Source organism: Aspergillus chevalieri, chromosome 2 (genome assembly GCF_016861735.1).
Source record: "Aspergillus chevalieri M1 DNA, chromosome 2, nearly complete sequence".
NCBI lineage: Eukaryota > Fungi > Ascomycota > Eurotiomycetes > Eurotiales > Aspergillaceae > Aspergillus > Aspergillus chevalieri.
Window position 1 is genome coordinate 3,768,832 of NC_057363.1, and position 13,207 is coordinate 3,782,038.

At 49.7% G+C, this 13,207-nt stretch overlaps 6 protein-coding genes and 1 non-coding gene across 7 annotated transcripts; 4 read left to right on the forward strand and 3 right to left on the reverse strand.

Annotated features, from left to right (window-relative positions):
- Nucleotides 1–342: 342 nt before the first annotated feature.
- Nucleotides 343–711, forward strand: ACHE_21304S (uncharacterized protein; the record flags this gene model as incomplete). Its single annotated transcript, XM_043275372.1, has 1 exon — nt 343–711. The coding sequence occupies one exon, from the start codon at nt 343–345 to the stop codon at nt 709–711; it is 369 nt and encodes a 122-aa protein (XP_043134368.1).
- A 775-nt stretch (nt 712–1,486) lies between these two features.
- ACHE_21305A (purine-cytosine permease family protein) lies at nt 1,487–3,139 on the reverse strand (the record flags this gene model as incomplete). The annotated part of the gene is made up of 4 exons (XM_043275373.1): nt 1,487–1,969; nt 2,044–2,686; nt 2,737–2,910; nt 2,958–3,139. The coding sequence occupies 4 exons, from the start codon at nt 3,137–3,139 to the stop codon at nt 1,487–1,489; spliced, it is 1,482 nt and encodes a 493-aa protein (XP_043134369.1).
- A 324-nt stretch (nt 3,140–3,463) lies between these two features.
- On the forward strand, nt 3,464–4,657 carry ACHE_21306S (uncharacterized protein; the record flags this gene model as incomplete). Its single annotated transcript, XM_043275374.1, has 1 exon — nt 3,464–4,657. The coding sequence occupies one exon, from the start codon at nt 3,464–3,466 to the stop codon at nt 4,655–4,657; it is 1,194 nt and encodes a 397-aa protein (XP_043134370.1).
- Nucleotides 4,658–4,814: 157 nt separating this feature from the next.
- Nucleotides 4,815–6,473, reverse strand: ACHE_21307A (fungal specific transcription factor domain-containing protein; the record flags this gene model as incomplete). The annotated part of the gene is made up of 3 exons (XM_043275375.1): nt 4,815–5,359; nt 5,407–6,071; nt 6,121–6,473. 3 exons carry the CDS (start codon nt 6,471–6,473, stop codon nt 4,815–4,817), a joined length of 1,563 nt encoding a protein of 520 aa, XP_043134371.1.
- Nucleotides 6,474–9,096: 2,623 nt separating this feature from the next.
- ACHE_21308S (putative MFS transporter) lies at nt 9,097–10,670 on the forward strand (the record flags this gene model as incomplete). Its single annotated transcript, XM_043275376.1, has 4 exons — nt 9,097–9,494; nt 9,558–10,043; nt 10,090–10,231; nt 10,296–10,670. The coding sequence occupies 4 exons, from the start codon at nt 9,097–9,099 to the stop codon at nt 10,668–10,670; spliced, it is 1,401 nt and encodes a 466-aa protein (XP_043134372.1).
- A 244-nt stretch (nt 10,671–10,914) lies between these two features.
- Nucleotides 10,915–12,708, reverse strand: ACHE_21309A (uncharacterized protein; the record flags this gene model as incomplete). Its single annotated transcript, XM_043275378.1, has 1 exon — nt 10,915–12,708. One exon carries the CDS (start codon nt 12,706–12,708, stop codon nt 10,915–10,917), a length of 1,794 nt encoding a protein of 597 aa, XP_043134373.1.
- A 403-nt stretch (nt 12,709–13,111) lies between these two features.
- ACHE_t20028S lies at nt 13,112–13,182 on the forward strand. Its single transcript has one exon. It is a non-coding gene; the product is annotated as a tRNA-Gly (tRNA).
- Nucleotides 13,183–13,207: the final 25 nt, after the last annotated feature.

Below are 13,207 nucleotides of genomic sequence, written 5' to 3' on the forward strand. Positions count from 1 at the left end.
TAAGTTGTCAGTGTGCTCGTGTTACTTGATGTCAAGTTTATATGTTGTTGTTCGTATAATGGGAAGGCTTGGTTCTATCCGAGCCTGACAGAAAACCACGTCCGCAAGCGGACATGGTTGACCTCATGCTCCATGGACAACTCCAGATGACACAATGGGATTGAACTCTATTGTAAATAGTGCATGGAGTCTGTTTAGAAGAGAAAAATGTATATATAGCAAGAGAAATCACGGCTAGGAAATTTTTATCACTCATTCCCAATTCACTTTCACATCCCGGTCACTTTAACCACCAATTTAAGCTTAGTTATTCTTATCCCATTATTCTTATCCCAACTCCAAATGAAGTTCTTCAGCGGCCTCTCTCTCACCCTGGGTATCTTGGCCAGTGGAGTGACAGCTTCACCTCCCGTTGGGACTGTGACAGTCCAACTCGCCAATGACCAGTCCGGCGCCAACGCCAATGTCAAAGTCCCAACTGACAACTCGCCCCACCCCATCGGAACCCTCTGGGCGCACACTTCTGTGGCTTCAGGAAGCGTTGTTTCTGCCTCGAGCGCCCAGCTCAATCAGTTCAATCAGGATACTGTGTGCAAGATTGTGCAAGCGCATTCACATGTGGATGCAACCTTGAATTCGAGACAGACTTGGGTCTCGCTGACTGATGGTAACGTGATGGATTTGACTCATGGATTTATTGTCTGTCACTAGCTATTGACTGAGACTATCCATAAGACCTGATGATGGGTTGAGGATATGTATTAATTTATGGTCGATTTGTTTATTTAGTTGGTTATGCATAGTTATATTATAATCACATATTAATATGACTAATGTTGTTCCCTTCTGTTGATCATTCTTGATAGTCAGCCTTAGCCGAATCTACTGAAGCTTTGCACCCGGAGCTAAACCTCGCACACACACCACATCAACAGCCAGGTTACTAACGCTAAATACTCTGTACTGTATTACCCTCCATCCGTTTTCATCCTTCATATATCTCCATCAAGCAAACCTCATAATTCAACTATGAGTACCCTCTCCACTGATGATGAAGACGAAGCAACCATTGCTGTTACTATAAGCACTTCCTCTCCAACCTTCTTTCTGTCTCCAGACTCACCAATTTTTGAGATCTTTGTCCTTTTTGAGATTGCCCAAATAATCCAATCCACACGCCCAGGTCAATCAATCACCATGGCCATCGATGATTGCGGTCGTGGCGCCGTCAATCACCAGCATTGGTCACTCAGCCATCACCCTTAAAGTAGAAACGAGAACAGGGCAAAAATAACTGGCTTAAGTACGGCGGGGAGGATGGGATGCCCTATTGTCCTGGTCTTATGTACTGCTCTTGAGTAGAACCAGAATATGAGCATAGAATTGGGCAACTAGCTGAGCTTTCAGCCCTCAAGGGTATGGTAGCACAGCCTACTACAAGGCTAATCAGAAAGATCCCACCAATTCCCTAATATAAAACCAGATCTCATCTCCCACCCCAGCTCCTCTCCAACCATCTCAAGCTACCAAACACCACAGCACACATCCCAAACGTCAACTCATGTCCCAAATTTGCACCACTCCCAACCAACGCTGCCACTGGTCCAACATACCACGCAACCTTCATCCCCAGCGCGGCACCCACGAACCCTCCCAGGAAAGACCCGATAGCCGCCCATCCAAACGGTAGTTTCTTCGGATCGTCCCAAGCATCCAGGTCATAGCCAACCGAGCCATGGCGGAAGAAAACATGTTCCATCGCCACAACAGTGATGTGGATAACGGTCCAGTAGCCGATGACACTCAGGAAGGTCTGCAGCGTGTCACGGAAGTAGACGGCAGCGCAGCAGCCGACTATAACCGCGGCGACAAATCCGAAGGTAACGAGGACGATACGGGGGATGCGGAGCGCCCAGGGTCCAAAGTTCTGCGCGTGGAGAGCGAACGAGTAGTTGTTTGGGATGTTGTTCTTTTGGGCTAGGTTAGCTACATTATCCAGGTTTATATATACATGATTAGGTGAATGGGGGAAAGGGTATATACCGGGACAGCACTCAGCGCCCCCAAGACCATCAGGATCTTGCCGAACCCGCCAGCGGGCTCCAACGCCATCTTCAAGAGCCCTCCCACGCCAGCCTCGTTATATGCTGGCTGCCACCCAGTCCCAGTGATGGTGCCAGTGTACAGCGCAGCTCCAAGGCTCTGTACGAGGACTGATGGCACGAATATCCCCACGTACGTGGCGCCAAAAATCTGCCATCGCGGCGTATCCACCGGCATCCGCACGTTGTAGTCGGCAGCACAGTTGACCCACGAGACGGAGAAGGAGAAGATGACTGCCATGAAGGACAGGATGGCAGCTGCGTGGTCCTCGTGTGTAGAGAATTTCTTTACCTCTGCTGCGGTGAAGTGCTTTGCACCGGTGCCTGCAGCAACACACCAGACGATCAACAGTGGAATCCAGATCACGCTGTCCAGGTAGTGAATCCAGGTAATACCGAGGATACAGACCAGCCAGACGGTCATGCAGATGATGATGACGCCCGCCCAGGTTGGGCATTTTCCGTCTGAGACGGCATCGAGCACTGCGGCGCCGGAGATGCTGTTTATGGCGTTCCAACCGGTCGTGGCAATCATGGAGAAGACTACGACGAGGAGGTTACCCCAGTATCCGAAAGAGTATCGTCTATATCCTATTGTCAACATGGTGTGTTATTAGGTGGAAGTCTAACTTACGAAAAAGTGGTCATGCGCAGCCCCGTTAAGCCGAATGCTGCTGTCCAGGCGGGAAGAAGATCACTGAAGAGATTCATGATCAGGATTACAATGAAGCTGTCCCAGAAGGACAGGCCCATGGAGCCACCGAGTACCCCGGTGTTGAGTGTCGCAACGGCCATATTCGCACTCAGCCTGTCACATAAATAAACCCACAACTCAGTTATGAGCAGGGGTCATACCAGAAAGTGCACGCATTCCAAAATTTGGTCGTATTCACTTGCCGCTCCTCATCTGTCACCCGCTGGATTCCCCCTGTTTCGATCGAAAGTGTCTGCATCCATGATGCTTCCTTCTTTTCGGATGTGTTCAAGGCGGGTACGCCCTTCTGAGGGGCCTCCGGGTGTGTTAAGACTAACTCCATTGTGAGCGATAGAAATAACCCACATAAGCAGAGAAGCGGAATGTACCCCATACTTCCATGAATTGATATACATGAGTCTCCGCGGTATACCGATCGCATCATCACTGCATATCTTGTCCCATATCTATGGCGTGCTTCATCGTGGTTTGAATTCCTATCTTACCGCGGAGATGCCGCGGCATGCCGGTCGATTGGATTAGGGCACGATATTCTCAAATTCGGCTCGGATATTTAACCAACATTATTCCTCTGAAAATACTTTTCTGTCGAGTCACTTGTTAATTTCATTTGAATTTACGACGAATACATTGAAAAAAAAAAAAAATGGAACAACACACCCTTCGCCGCCGCGGCCTCGCCCTCCGAGGCGTCGACCATGACCGCGTCTCCCCCGGCTACGTGCTCTACACACCGCTCACCTCTCGCACCGTGCACCTTGTCTCAACATCTGGCGAAGAATTGCACCGATGGACCCTCCCTTACCGCGCGGGTCGCCACGCGCGGATCCTCCCTGACGGCAACCTTGCCTACAACGGTGTGCACCCAGATCCGCCGAAGATGTTCCCAATGTGGGCAAAATACCGCGGCGGGGTTATGATGCAGGTGTCACCCAGCGGGGAGATTCTGCGCGAGTACCAAGACCCACGGGCTCACCACGACCAGAACCACCTCGACGACCGGACCCTGCTGTACACAACCCTGGAGTCGCTGACCGCGGACGAGGCCGCGCGTGTGCAGGGAGGTATACCGGGGAGCGAAGCACCGGGCGGAACAGTATACGCCGACTGTATCAAATTGGTAGATCCCTGGAGCTCATCAACCCGGTCGTCAGCAGCGGACTTCGAGGGCAGCGGGACAGGCGGTGCAAAGCTGCTGTGGTCGTGGCGTGCGATCGACCATCTGGATCCGCAGCGCTTCCCTCTCCTCGCGGACTATCCGCGTGAGCACTGGCCGCTGATTAACAGCGTATCCTTTGACTCCGCAGGGAACATTGTCGCCTCGCTGCGCAGCACCTCCGGGGTCATTATCATCAGTCGCCAGACGGGCCAGATCCTCTGGCATCTGGCCGCACCAGTGGTGAGTCAGCAACACTGTGCACATGAGCTCTCCTCGGGCGATATCCTAATTTTCGACAATGGGGTTTACCGATCTGGCATCCCGGTGCCGTTTTCACGGGCGATAATCGTGTCTCGCGCGACAAAAGAGATTGTTTGGGAGTACAAAGACCGCAGCACGGGAGGGATTGGCTTTTTCACGCCGTTCATGGGATCGGCGCAGAAGCTGGCAAGCGGGAATGTGCTGTTGTGTGAAGCTGCCACGGGCCGGATACTTGAGGTCACGGAGACGGAAACGACGGTATGGGAGTTTGTTGTGCCACAGTTGAATGATTATAAAGGCGTCATGGCGGAGCGGGAATTGCACGAGATGGAGCAGATGGGCTTTGCGTATCAGAGCAATGCCATCTTCCGGGCGTACAAGTATCGACCGGAGGAGGTACCGTGGTTGAAGGCAGACTGAAGGTATGGGTAAACAAGTATCAGAAGGAATTTGCGTCAATGTATACATATCTTATATTTCGCACTAGGACTTTCTTAGAGTGATATCGTTCGTCTTCTTACTTCAGGTCGAATGAATGTATTTCTCGTCTCCATGCTCTCCAACCGGTATAGAAAACTCATCCAGGGCTAAATCCCCAACTCGGTAACAAATCCCAGTTCCCATCCGCTGTAGGCTCCACCCCCAGAAACTCCGGAAAGTAACTCAATAAGTCCCCTCCAAGCCAATTATCATTCTGTTCGGGACGCTGTGGTTGCTCCGCTCCAGGCCGCACCTTCTGATGGACCCTCGCAATAACATGTCCTAGGGTATGTGCAGCATGGCAGGGAAGCCCAATGGATTGGAGCCATGCCACCAGCCTGAGGATCAACGAATCCAATTCAGCGATATTATGGTTCAGGGACAGCTGCTCCGCGTACCCATTTAACAAGCGGCAAATAATAATCGCAGCGAAGGTGATCATGTGGTAGATGTGGTCGCTTAGATGGCGCGTTCGCTCATCGGTCGTGTCGATTGCCAGGTGGATAATATGCGTGGAGTGGCGAATTATCTCCGAAAGCACCGATTCACGGGCTCTGGCGGTTTTTGTTTTGAGGGATTGGTCGTAGAGAAGGAGATGGGCGAAATGAAAGCCCATGAGGAGGAATTGCGCGCGTGGTTGCACTGCGTTGTTAGCATTGGCCCTGTCAGTCTGTGGTTTGGTAACATACACAAGACAAATTGCCACTCTTTCTTCCAGTCTTGCAAACGAGCGAGGGACTTCAATAGATCAAGGGCATTGCTGGAGATGTTCTCGTAAACAGCCCAGTAGAGATATATCTCCGCTACCATGCGCAACTCGTAGTTTGTGGCATGGTCAGAGCCGAGAACGGCTCGACAGCGTGCTATCTGGGAGGCATGCAACATAGACTGGCGGCTCGTGCCAACGCAGTAGTGAAGATGCACAAGACATAAATGATTCCAGAGACACCAGTTGTCAAGTGTTGTTTTCGAGAGCTGTGTGGCGGGTCCAGCATTATTTACTGGATCGAACAATGGGCTGGATTGGCTGTGCTGCAGGGAAAACCCACTTAAGAGCCAACTATCAATGCTCAGCGGCACTTGGCCCACGGTTGTGGACCACATGGAGAGTACGAGGGCCGCCTGGAAGAACTCGATCGGCTGAGGCGCGACCAGCAGGGCAGCCGAAATCAGCGACCGGGCATATTGGTAAAGCTTTGGGGCGAGGCTGTTTGCCAGGGCCTCGGTCGTATGTCGGACAGCGATCAAGAAGCAGGCACAGAGGAGCAACGGGGAACGACTGATTGTCCTGAGTAAGGCTTTAGGATCGCCTTCCGAGTCTAACAGGACCCATCGGCCGTAGTGTTCTAGGAAGCTGTGTGGCTCAGTTTCAGATCTACAGGCTGTCATATTGTCGAACTCACATGGTGAAGAGTGATAATGCTAGATCAGGCGCTATTAACCCGTCCAGTCCGGCAACCTGGGAGCTGGTATCAGGTGACTTGACCCCAATATCCGATGCAAGATCTCGGATTACCATGACGGGGGGAGCTGATGGATAGTCTGATTTTGACAATGTTCCTGTGCCATTTGAAGACAATGCAGCTACTGGAAGCGTAGGGCTGGGGTGGGTTGTCGGCTGCGTTATACTAGTTGAGTCCTCTCCCAGTCGCTCTAGTAGAGCACCGATGGTTTGTTCAAGCCGAGCTAATCTTGGCCAGTTTAGCTCGGGATCCTCAGCATTGATAAAAGTCCACGAACCTGGCGTCGGTATCATTGTTTGCAACTTCCGGGCCCCGCGGTGGAGTCTGGACAAACGAGCACCGCTGGCGAAGCCGTTCACATCGAAAACACGGCCTTCCAGGTACCCCCGATTCGTAACATCGCGTCTTTTGCTTTCTGCATGAGTCACAGGCACGTGAGGCTCGACCTCTATTGGGAGGCATTCTTAGTCCGCTACAGTCATATGAGTATGAAAACGGTGATAGGGAAGAGAGTAACTTATATCGCTATTACTGGGGAAGATGGCGTCAATTGATAAGATAGGAGATAAGATAAGCTATGTCGAGCATGAGTATACAAAGATGACATTCGTTATATTGTACAGTAGACCAGAACATGAGTGTTTCTTGAGCGCTTTGGCTACGATGCTCGATAGAACGTCTTGGACATGATTCGGAATGAATAGAGGGAGAGCTCCCGTTGAGAAAAGTATTGAACATATCAAACAGGGCATCACTGGATATTCCTGCATGCTCAACATCGACCCTGTTGCAGCTCTTCATCTATCTGGCTTTTGCACACATATTTAAAGCGGTATTACTGCAGAAAACAAGACCTGTAATAGCTCAATGTATTAAATACCTGGCGCCAATTGTATCTTAGGTAGAATCCATCTTCAGCCAGCCACTTTGCAGGGTTTCTCTAATGATCCACCGAATACAACACAGAGCGTCATGTGAGCATTGAGGTCACTAGGGAATTTATGGATACAAAAGTCCAGTAAACACAGCAAAGATCATCCAAATGTTCAATTGACAACACTTCAATTTTTTCAGTTACCCCCCACCCCCTCATTACATTTACGCGATTGTTTCCCAATATCCAACATCAATATCCCTCCACCCAAACGCAATGGGCTACACAGAGCGGGCTGAGATCAACTGGATCAGCGAGCATTCTCCGATACCCTGAATGTCAAAAACGGTGCAACCAATTGGTCAAAATTGCTTCCTTTCCCTATCAAAGCCTGTCTAGTCTTCTCGCTAACCAAAATCCAGGGGAAATTTCTACAAGAACATCAATCATCTGGAAATGTCTCCCCAGTAAATCAACGACATTATAATTCCTCCAAGCAGTTTTGCCATTATCGGCGCCTGTGGCCGTGAAGACTCACCTAGTGGAACACAGGGCAGCGTTGAGCTGTACAATGGCGGCAGCGTAGAATCCAATTAACATAGCGCTGAAACGTGCTCAGTGCATTAGCTAATCCAACTGGTGTTACAAGCCATTCAAACAGTCCAAATCGAGTCCGGAAAGCAGTTAGCCATTCATCACCAGCAGTAATACGGATCTTATGAAAAGCGGCGATAACATTCAGTTTCGTAAACCATCTTGCCTTTCCAACTCTCTCTAGCGTTTCATTGATTAGAGGCAATGAATAGCGATCCTTCTTTGTGATAGCATTCAATGCTCGATAATCAACACAGAATCGTAATCCTCCACCAGGTTTCTTGACAAGCAGTACTGGCGCTACAGCAGGTGAATTGCTAACACGTATGAAGTTTTTTCTCCAATAACTCTGTCAAGGTCTCTCGTAGGACAAGCAGCTCATCTCTCGACATATTGTAAAGGGGGCCCCATGGAGGTTATCGGCCGTGTCGATGTTGAGATTAAAAAGAATTGAGGTATGTGGTTCTGATCGTCTAGAATGATCATACATGCTATGATAGACTACGGGTCTACACGAGTATGCGTCAATTTAGTCAGATACCCAACTTCACGTTGGGTATACTCAGTCAAACATTGCACTTGAGTAATTGCATCCACTTGTTCCGATGCATCTACGTGTGTTTGAGTTAGTTTATACAGGGGGTATGAACGGGGAAAGTCTCTCTGACATGGCTAAGGTGAGCCATAGTGTGCAAATTCCAATAACGATAGAAGATCATCACAATGTTGAACTGGTGGCTGTGATCCCAAAAATGTTCGTTCTTTCATGTATGTTTAGTTTGTTTTTCTCCACAAGCACGGCACCGACAAGTCCCCATTGACATAATTCTTCAGCTCATTCCAGCCACTCGGTGGGTGATCGATCTCAATTGTGAGCTGAACATAATAACCGATGAGCAGTGGGATAGAATCTACCGGCGAGTGAGGCAGGGTAAGGTTCAACCAGCCCCAAAATCGGACAGCGGCTGAGTTTTGGAATTAGGCCTTGGTGCGTAAAAATGTAGAGTTGATCCTGAGCACTCTTCAATAGGAGTGAAGCTCTGGAACCCTTCTGGAGGTCAAATCTCTGCGCTGGTTGGTTGACTGATGCCAGTCACCATTCTTATTGGCTTAACTCCATACTCACTTCCCATTGGTGTAAAGCGAGACTGGGGCTAAGAGTATTATATATCTCAACCTCGATATCTTCCTGCTAATCTGCAATTGCTTCAAAATCGAATCCTGCCAAGGCGTAGGGCTGAAATGGAGCAACCCGATCCATCCAAGATTCCAGATTCCCGGAGATCAACACTCGGAGAAAAATCCTGGATCTATTTTTCACCGACGCCGCGGAATCATATTGAACTGCTGCCTAGACAGTTATGTCAATCACTTGTGAAAAACTATATGAAGGATCATTTTCCACGATAAAAAAAAAATACCAACGCCTATAACCATCATCCCAAACCATGTCCCCAAACGCGCTGGAATCCCGGCAGGGATACTTTGCGCACATCCTCCGCGAACTCGGCCTCCTCACTGTCTCCCAATCCCCATCCGATGTCAAACTGCTCATCGCACAGCGCTTCGTCCGGCTTTTCGCCTATGGCGGCTCAACTCTCATCCTGGCCTCTTATCTGTCTGCCCTGGGCATTTCCGATGACCGGATTGGGCTTTTCATGACCCTGACTCTGGTCGGGGATGTGGTGATTAGTTTCTTCCTCACCCTTTTTGCGGATCGAATGGGGCGGAAGGCGGTTTTGATTCTTGGGTCCGGGTTGATGGCGGGTAGTGGGGTGGTTTTTGGGTTGTTTGGGGAGTTTTGGATTCTTTTGCTGGCGGCTGTTTTTGGAGTTATTAGTCCGAGGTAAGTTTTCCTTTTATTCCAACTAGAGTGACTCAATCGAGGGCAGTGGTTAAATCGCGATAGTGGAAATGAAATCGGTCCGTTCCGCGCAGTCGAAGAATCAACACTCGCGCATTTAACACCGGACGATGTTCTTCCTGACATCTTCGCGTGGTACTCGCTACTTGGTACCGGTGGTACGGCGCTAGGAATAATGACCTGTGGATGGGCTGTCCATTTGTTGCAGGAGCTTAAGGGCTGGGAGTTTACTGCTGCTTGTCGGGTAGTTTTCTTTATTTATGCTGCGCTTGGTGGCCTGAAGCTTCTGTTCACCTTGGGGTTGAGTGGGGAGGTTGAGGCTGTTGCTAAGAATCCGACGGAGGAGCAAACTGCCAATGAGACGCAACCTCTGCTTGGAGATCAGTCTACGTCTTCCGCTCAAGCGCAGCATGAGAATCCTTCGAGGAAGGGTTGGTTCGGTATTTCTCTTGACAAGAATCTCATTCCGTTGATCACCAAACTATTCGGGCTGTTCGCCCTGGACTCGTTTGCTTCCGGATTAGCATCGATGTACGCTACTCAACCCTTCCCTCTGAACTATACTAACAACAGACAGGTCCTGGATGACATACTTCTTCCGCAACAAATTCTCCCTCCCAGAAGGTAACCTCGCCTCCATCTTCTTCACAACCAGCATCATCGCCTCCATCTCAATGCTAGTCGCATCCTCCATCGCCAAACGAATCGGCAACGTCAAGGTACCCCTCCTCTTTTCCCCATTAACTCTACTCTATACTATTGATAAACTAACAATGAAAACAGACAATGGTCTTCACCCACTTCCCCTCCACCATCTTCCTCTCTCTGATTCCTCTCCCCAACTCGCTCCCCCCATCCCTAACATTCCTGATCCTCCGCGCCTCGATGCAAAATATGGACATCGCTCCTCGCTCCGCGTTCCTGGCCACCGTTTTACCGGCAGACAAGCGAACGGCGATCATGGGTGCTGTGAACGTAGTCAAGACCTCGAGTCAGAGTGTAGCGCCGTTTATTACGGGGGTTCTAGGGGCGAGAGGGCATCTGGGGGTGGCGTTTTGTGTGGCGGGGTTGTTGAAGGGGATTTATGATTTGGGGATGTTGGTTTGTTTTGCGGGGAAGGATGGGAAGAAAGATAGGGGTGGGGAGGAGGAAGGGTAGGCTTGAGGGTGCGTCGATAGAGGAGTGGTATCATTTCGGCAGAATGGAGTTGACCGTTGGGTATTGTCAGTCTGGGTATGTATGAATGAAGGGAGTGGCAGCGGAGGACAGAGATAGACAGACTGTATATATATCAGAGCTTTAGATCTATTTCAAAATCAATTTGTGTATGTCAATCCACAGTACCAATTTTAAATGCAACATCCATAACATCATTATCATAACCATGTCCAGAGTGTCAAAATTACCCATCCCTCTCAGCCTCCGGCTGACTCTGCCCACTCGACAACCTCGGATTCATCATCGCGCACGCAAACCCGATCATCGGCACGCACAAACAAGCTCCCGCAACACAAAGCACACTCTCCACATGTCCATAGCTATCGATAATAGCAGACCGTATTTCCGTGCCAACAGGGTAGCTCGGAACAACCTCGAACGGAGAGTTGTATATCTCCCGTGCAAGTGTCGTGTTTGATTGAAAACTCAAGTTCGATTCGAGTGTTGGAAGGAGATTCTCGGACCATATTACCCCTGAAAGACAAGTTCCTAGTGCATTCCCAATATTGAAGGACGCGAGGTAAAGACCCGTCAATGCGGAGACGTGTTTGTGGCTCGTTGTCGCTTGGATAGAAGCTTGTGTTGGGTACGCGCAGAAACCCGCTGCAAGACCCAATAGGATCTGTGCGCTGAGCATTCCGGTTGCTGCGCTTTGGGACGTACCGCTGTTGAATTTTATCAGGAGGATGAAAGAGATCAGGAAAAGGACTGTTCCCGTGACGATGAAGGATTTCAGTCTTCGCACGCGGAAGATAACCACGCCGATGATTAAGCCGCTGATGACGCCGAAGAAGGTGAAGAATGAGGAGACTTGCGTTGACAGCGAGACGGAGAAGTCGAATGCGACAATGAGTACTGTGTAGAGGTAATTCCCCTGCACGGCCCAGGCGATGTTGAGGAGACAGCGTACGGCGAGAGCGGTTCCCACGCCGCGGTCTTTAAGAAGGTAGCCTGGGATGAAGGGGTTTTTGGCGCCGTATGTTTCCCAGTAGATAAAGGCGGGTATGCATAAGCAGCCAAGGATTAATGGAGTGATAATGCTGGGGCTGCGCCATTGAGAGAGTTGGCCCTCTGCTAGGGTGAGGGGTGTCAGGATGAGGATCAATACGGCCATCATGATGCTTATACCGATGATATCCAGCTGGTGATAGATCTCGACGGCTTTTACACGGAGTGTCGACTGGAGAGTTTCATCATGGCTATCACCGCTGGTCTTGCCATAAAGACTCGTCCTGTATAGCCCAACCAGCAATGGAGTCGCAGAAACGGCATATACAGGTGCCCACATGCCAATACCCCAGCGCCAGTCCGTTATTTTCAACGTTGCAGAAGCAAGACTCCCACTGATCCAGGTGTTGAACAGAAACGGTAGCGCGGGAACATAACTGAAGAAGACACGGGAACGCATAGACGTGATATCGGCAATGATTACTTCAACCAGCAAAATGATACATGTATATCCTGTCTGGTATAGTGTCGCTCCAGCAATGAATGCTTGAATTGAGCACGCTGTGCTCTCAATAACAGTTCCGATAATATAGAATACAACCGACACCGCTATAAGCTCGAACCGGCCAAAAACATCAGCCAATTTGGCAGCAGGGGGGTAAACAGCAGCCGCGATGACGCTCCTCAGTACATTTATCGTCGATAGGAGCGTGTGTACGCCGAAACTCGATGCTGCATAGGACTGATACGTTGACCGCAAGAGACCATCCAGACCATAAGACCAGCCGATGATGAGGATACCCGTCAATATATATCCCTGTTCCATCGCGGAGAGTCTCGAGGAAAAAGATTCGATACGGGCAACACCTGGTGCGCTGGCACCAAGTAGATTTGCGTTGCTCTCTGGTTCGTAGTGCTGGTCATGATACCTGCTTGAGTCCACTCCGTGCTCAATCAAGGGTGTGGTCTCGGATAATCCCACATGTTGTCCCAGTGTTTCTGGTCCTCTCTTATCTGGTGAAGTCTCCATCCCGTAGCTGTGGATAAATCCAGTCGTACCAATACCCGCAAGAAACACTTCCCTTACGGAGAAACAGGCGGTATTTGTAGGAAAAAGAGCGGCAATTCGGAAAACAAGGGAGTATGCGACCCACACCATGTCAGGTGGGGGATCAGATAAGATGACTCGGCTATGCGGAAGGGGTTTCCCGACTGGTACAGGGTCAAGTGGGCCATGATGCTGTCTTGCGTCGAAAAAAACCTCGTGTTTGATTACAGGCAGTGTGCTCCATGCTCTTCAGCGATAAATATGAACATTGAACAGGATTAGACATGCACATCACTACTAGTATTAAAATTAAGCATTATAAGCATTATGCTTTTTAAGAAAAAAAGTACCAGCAAGAGATCAGATAGTCCATTGGTCTATCACAGCATCGTTGGTCTAGTGGTAGAATTCGTCGTTGCCATCGACGAGGCCCGTGTTCGATTCACGGACGATGCACTCTCTTTTTTTCTTTTCTTTTTTT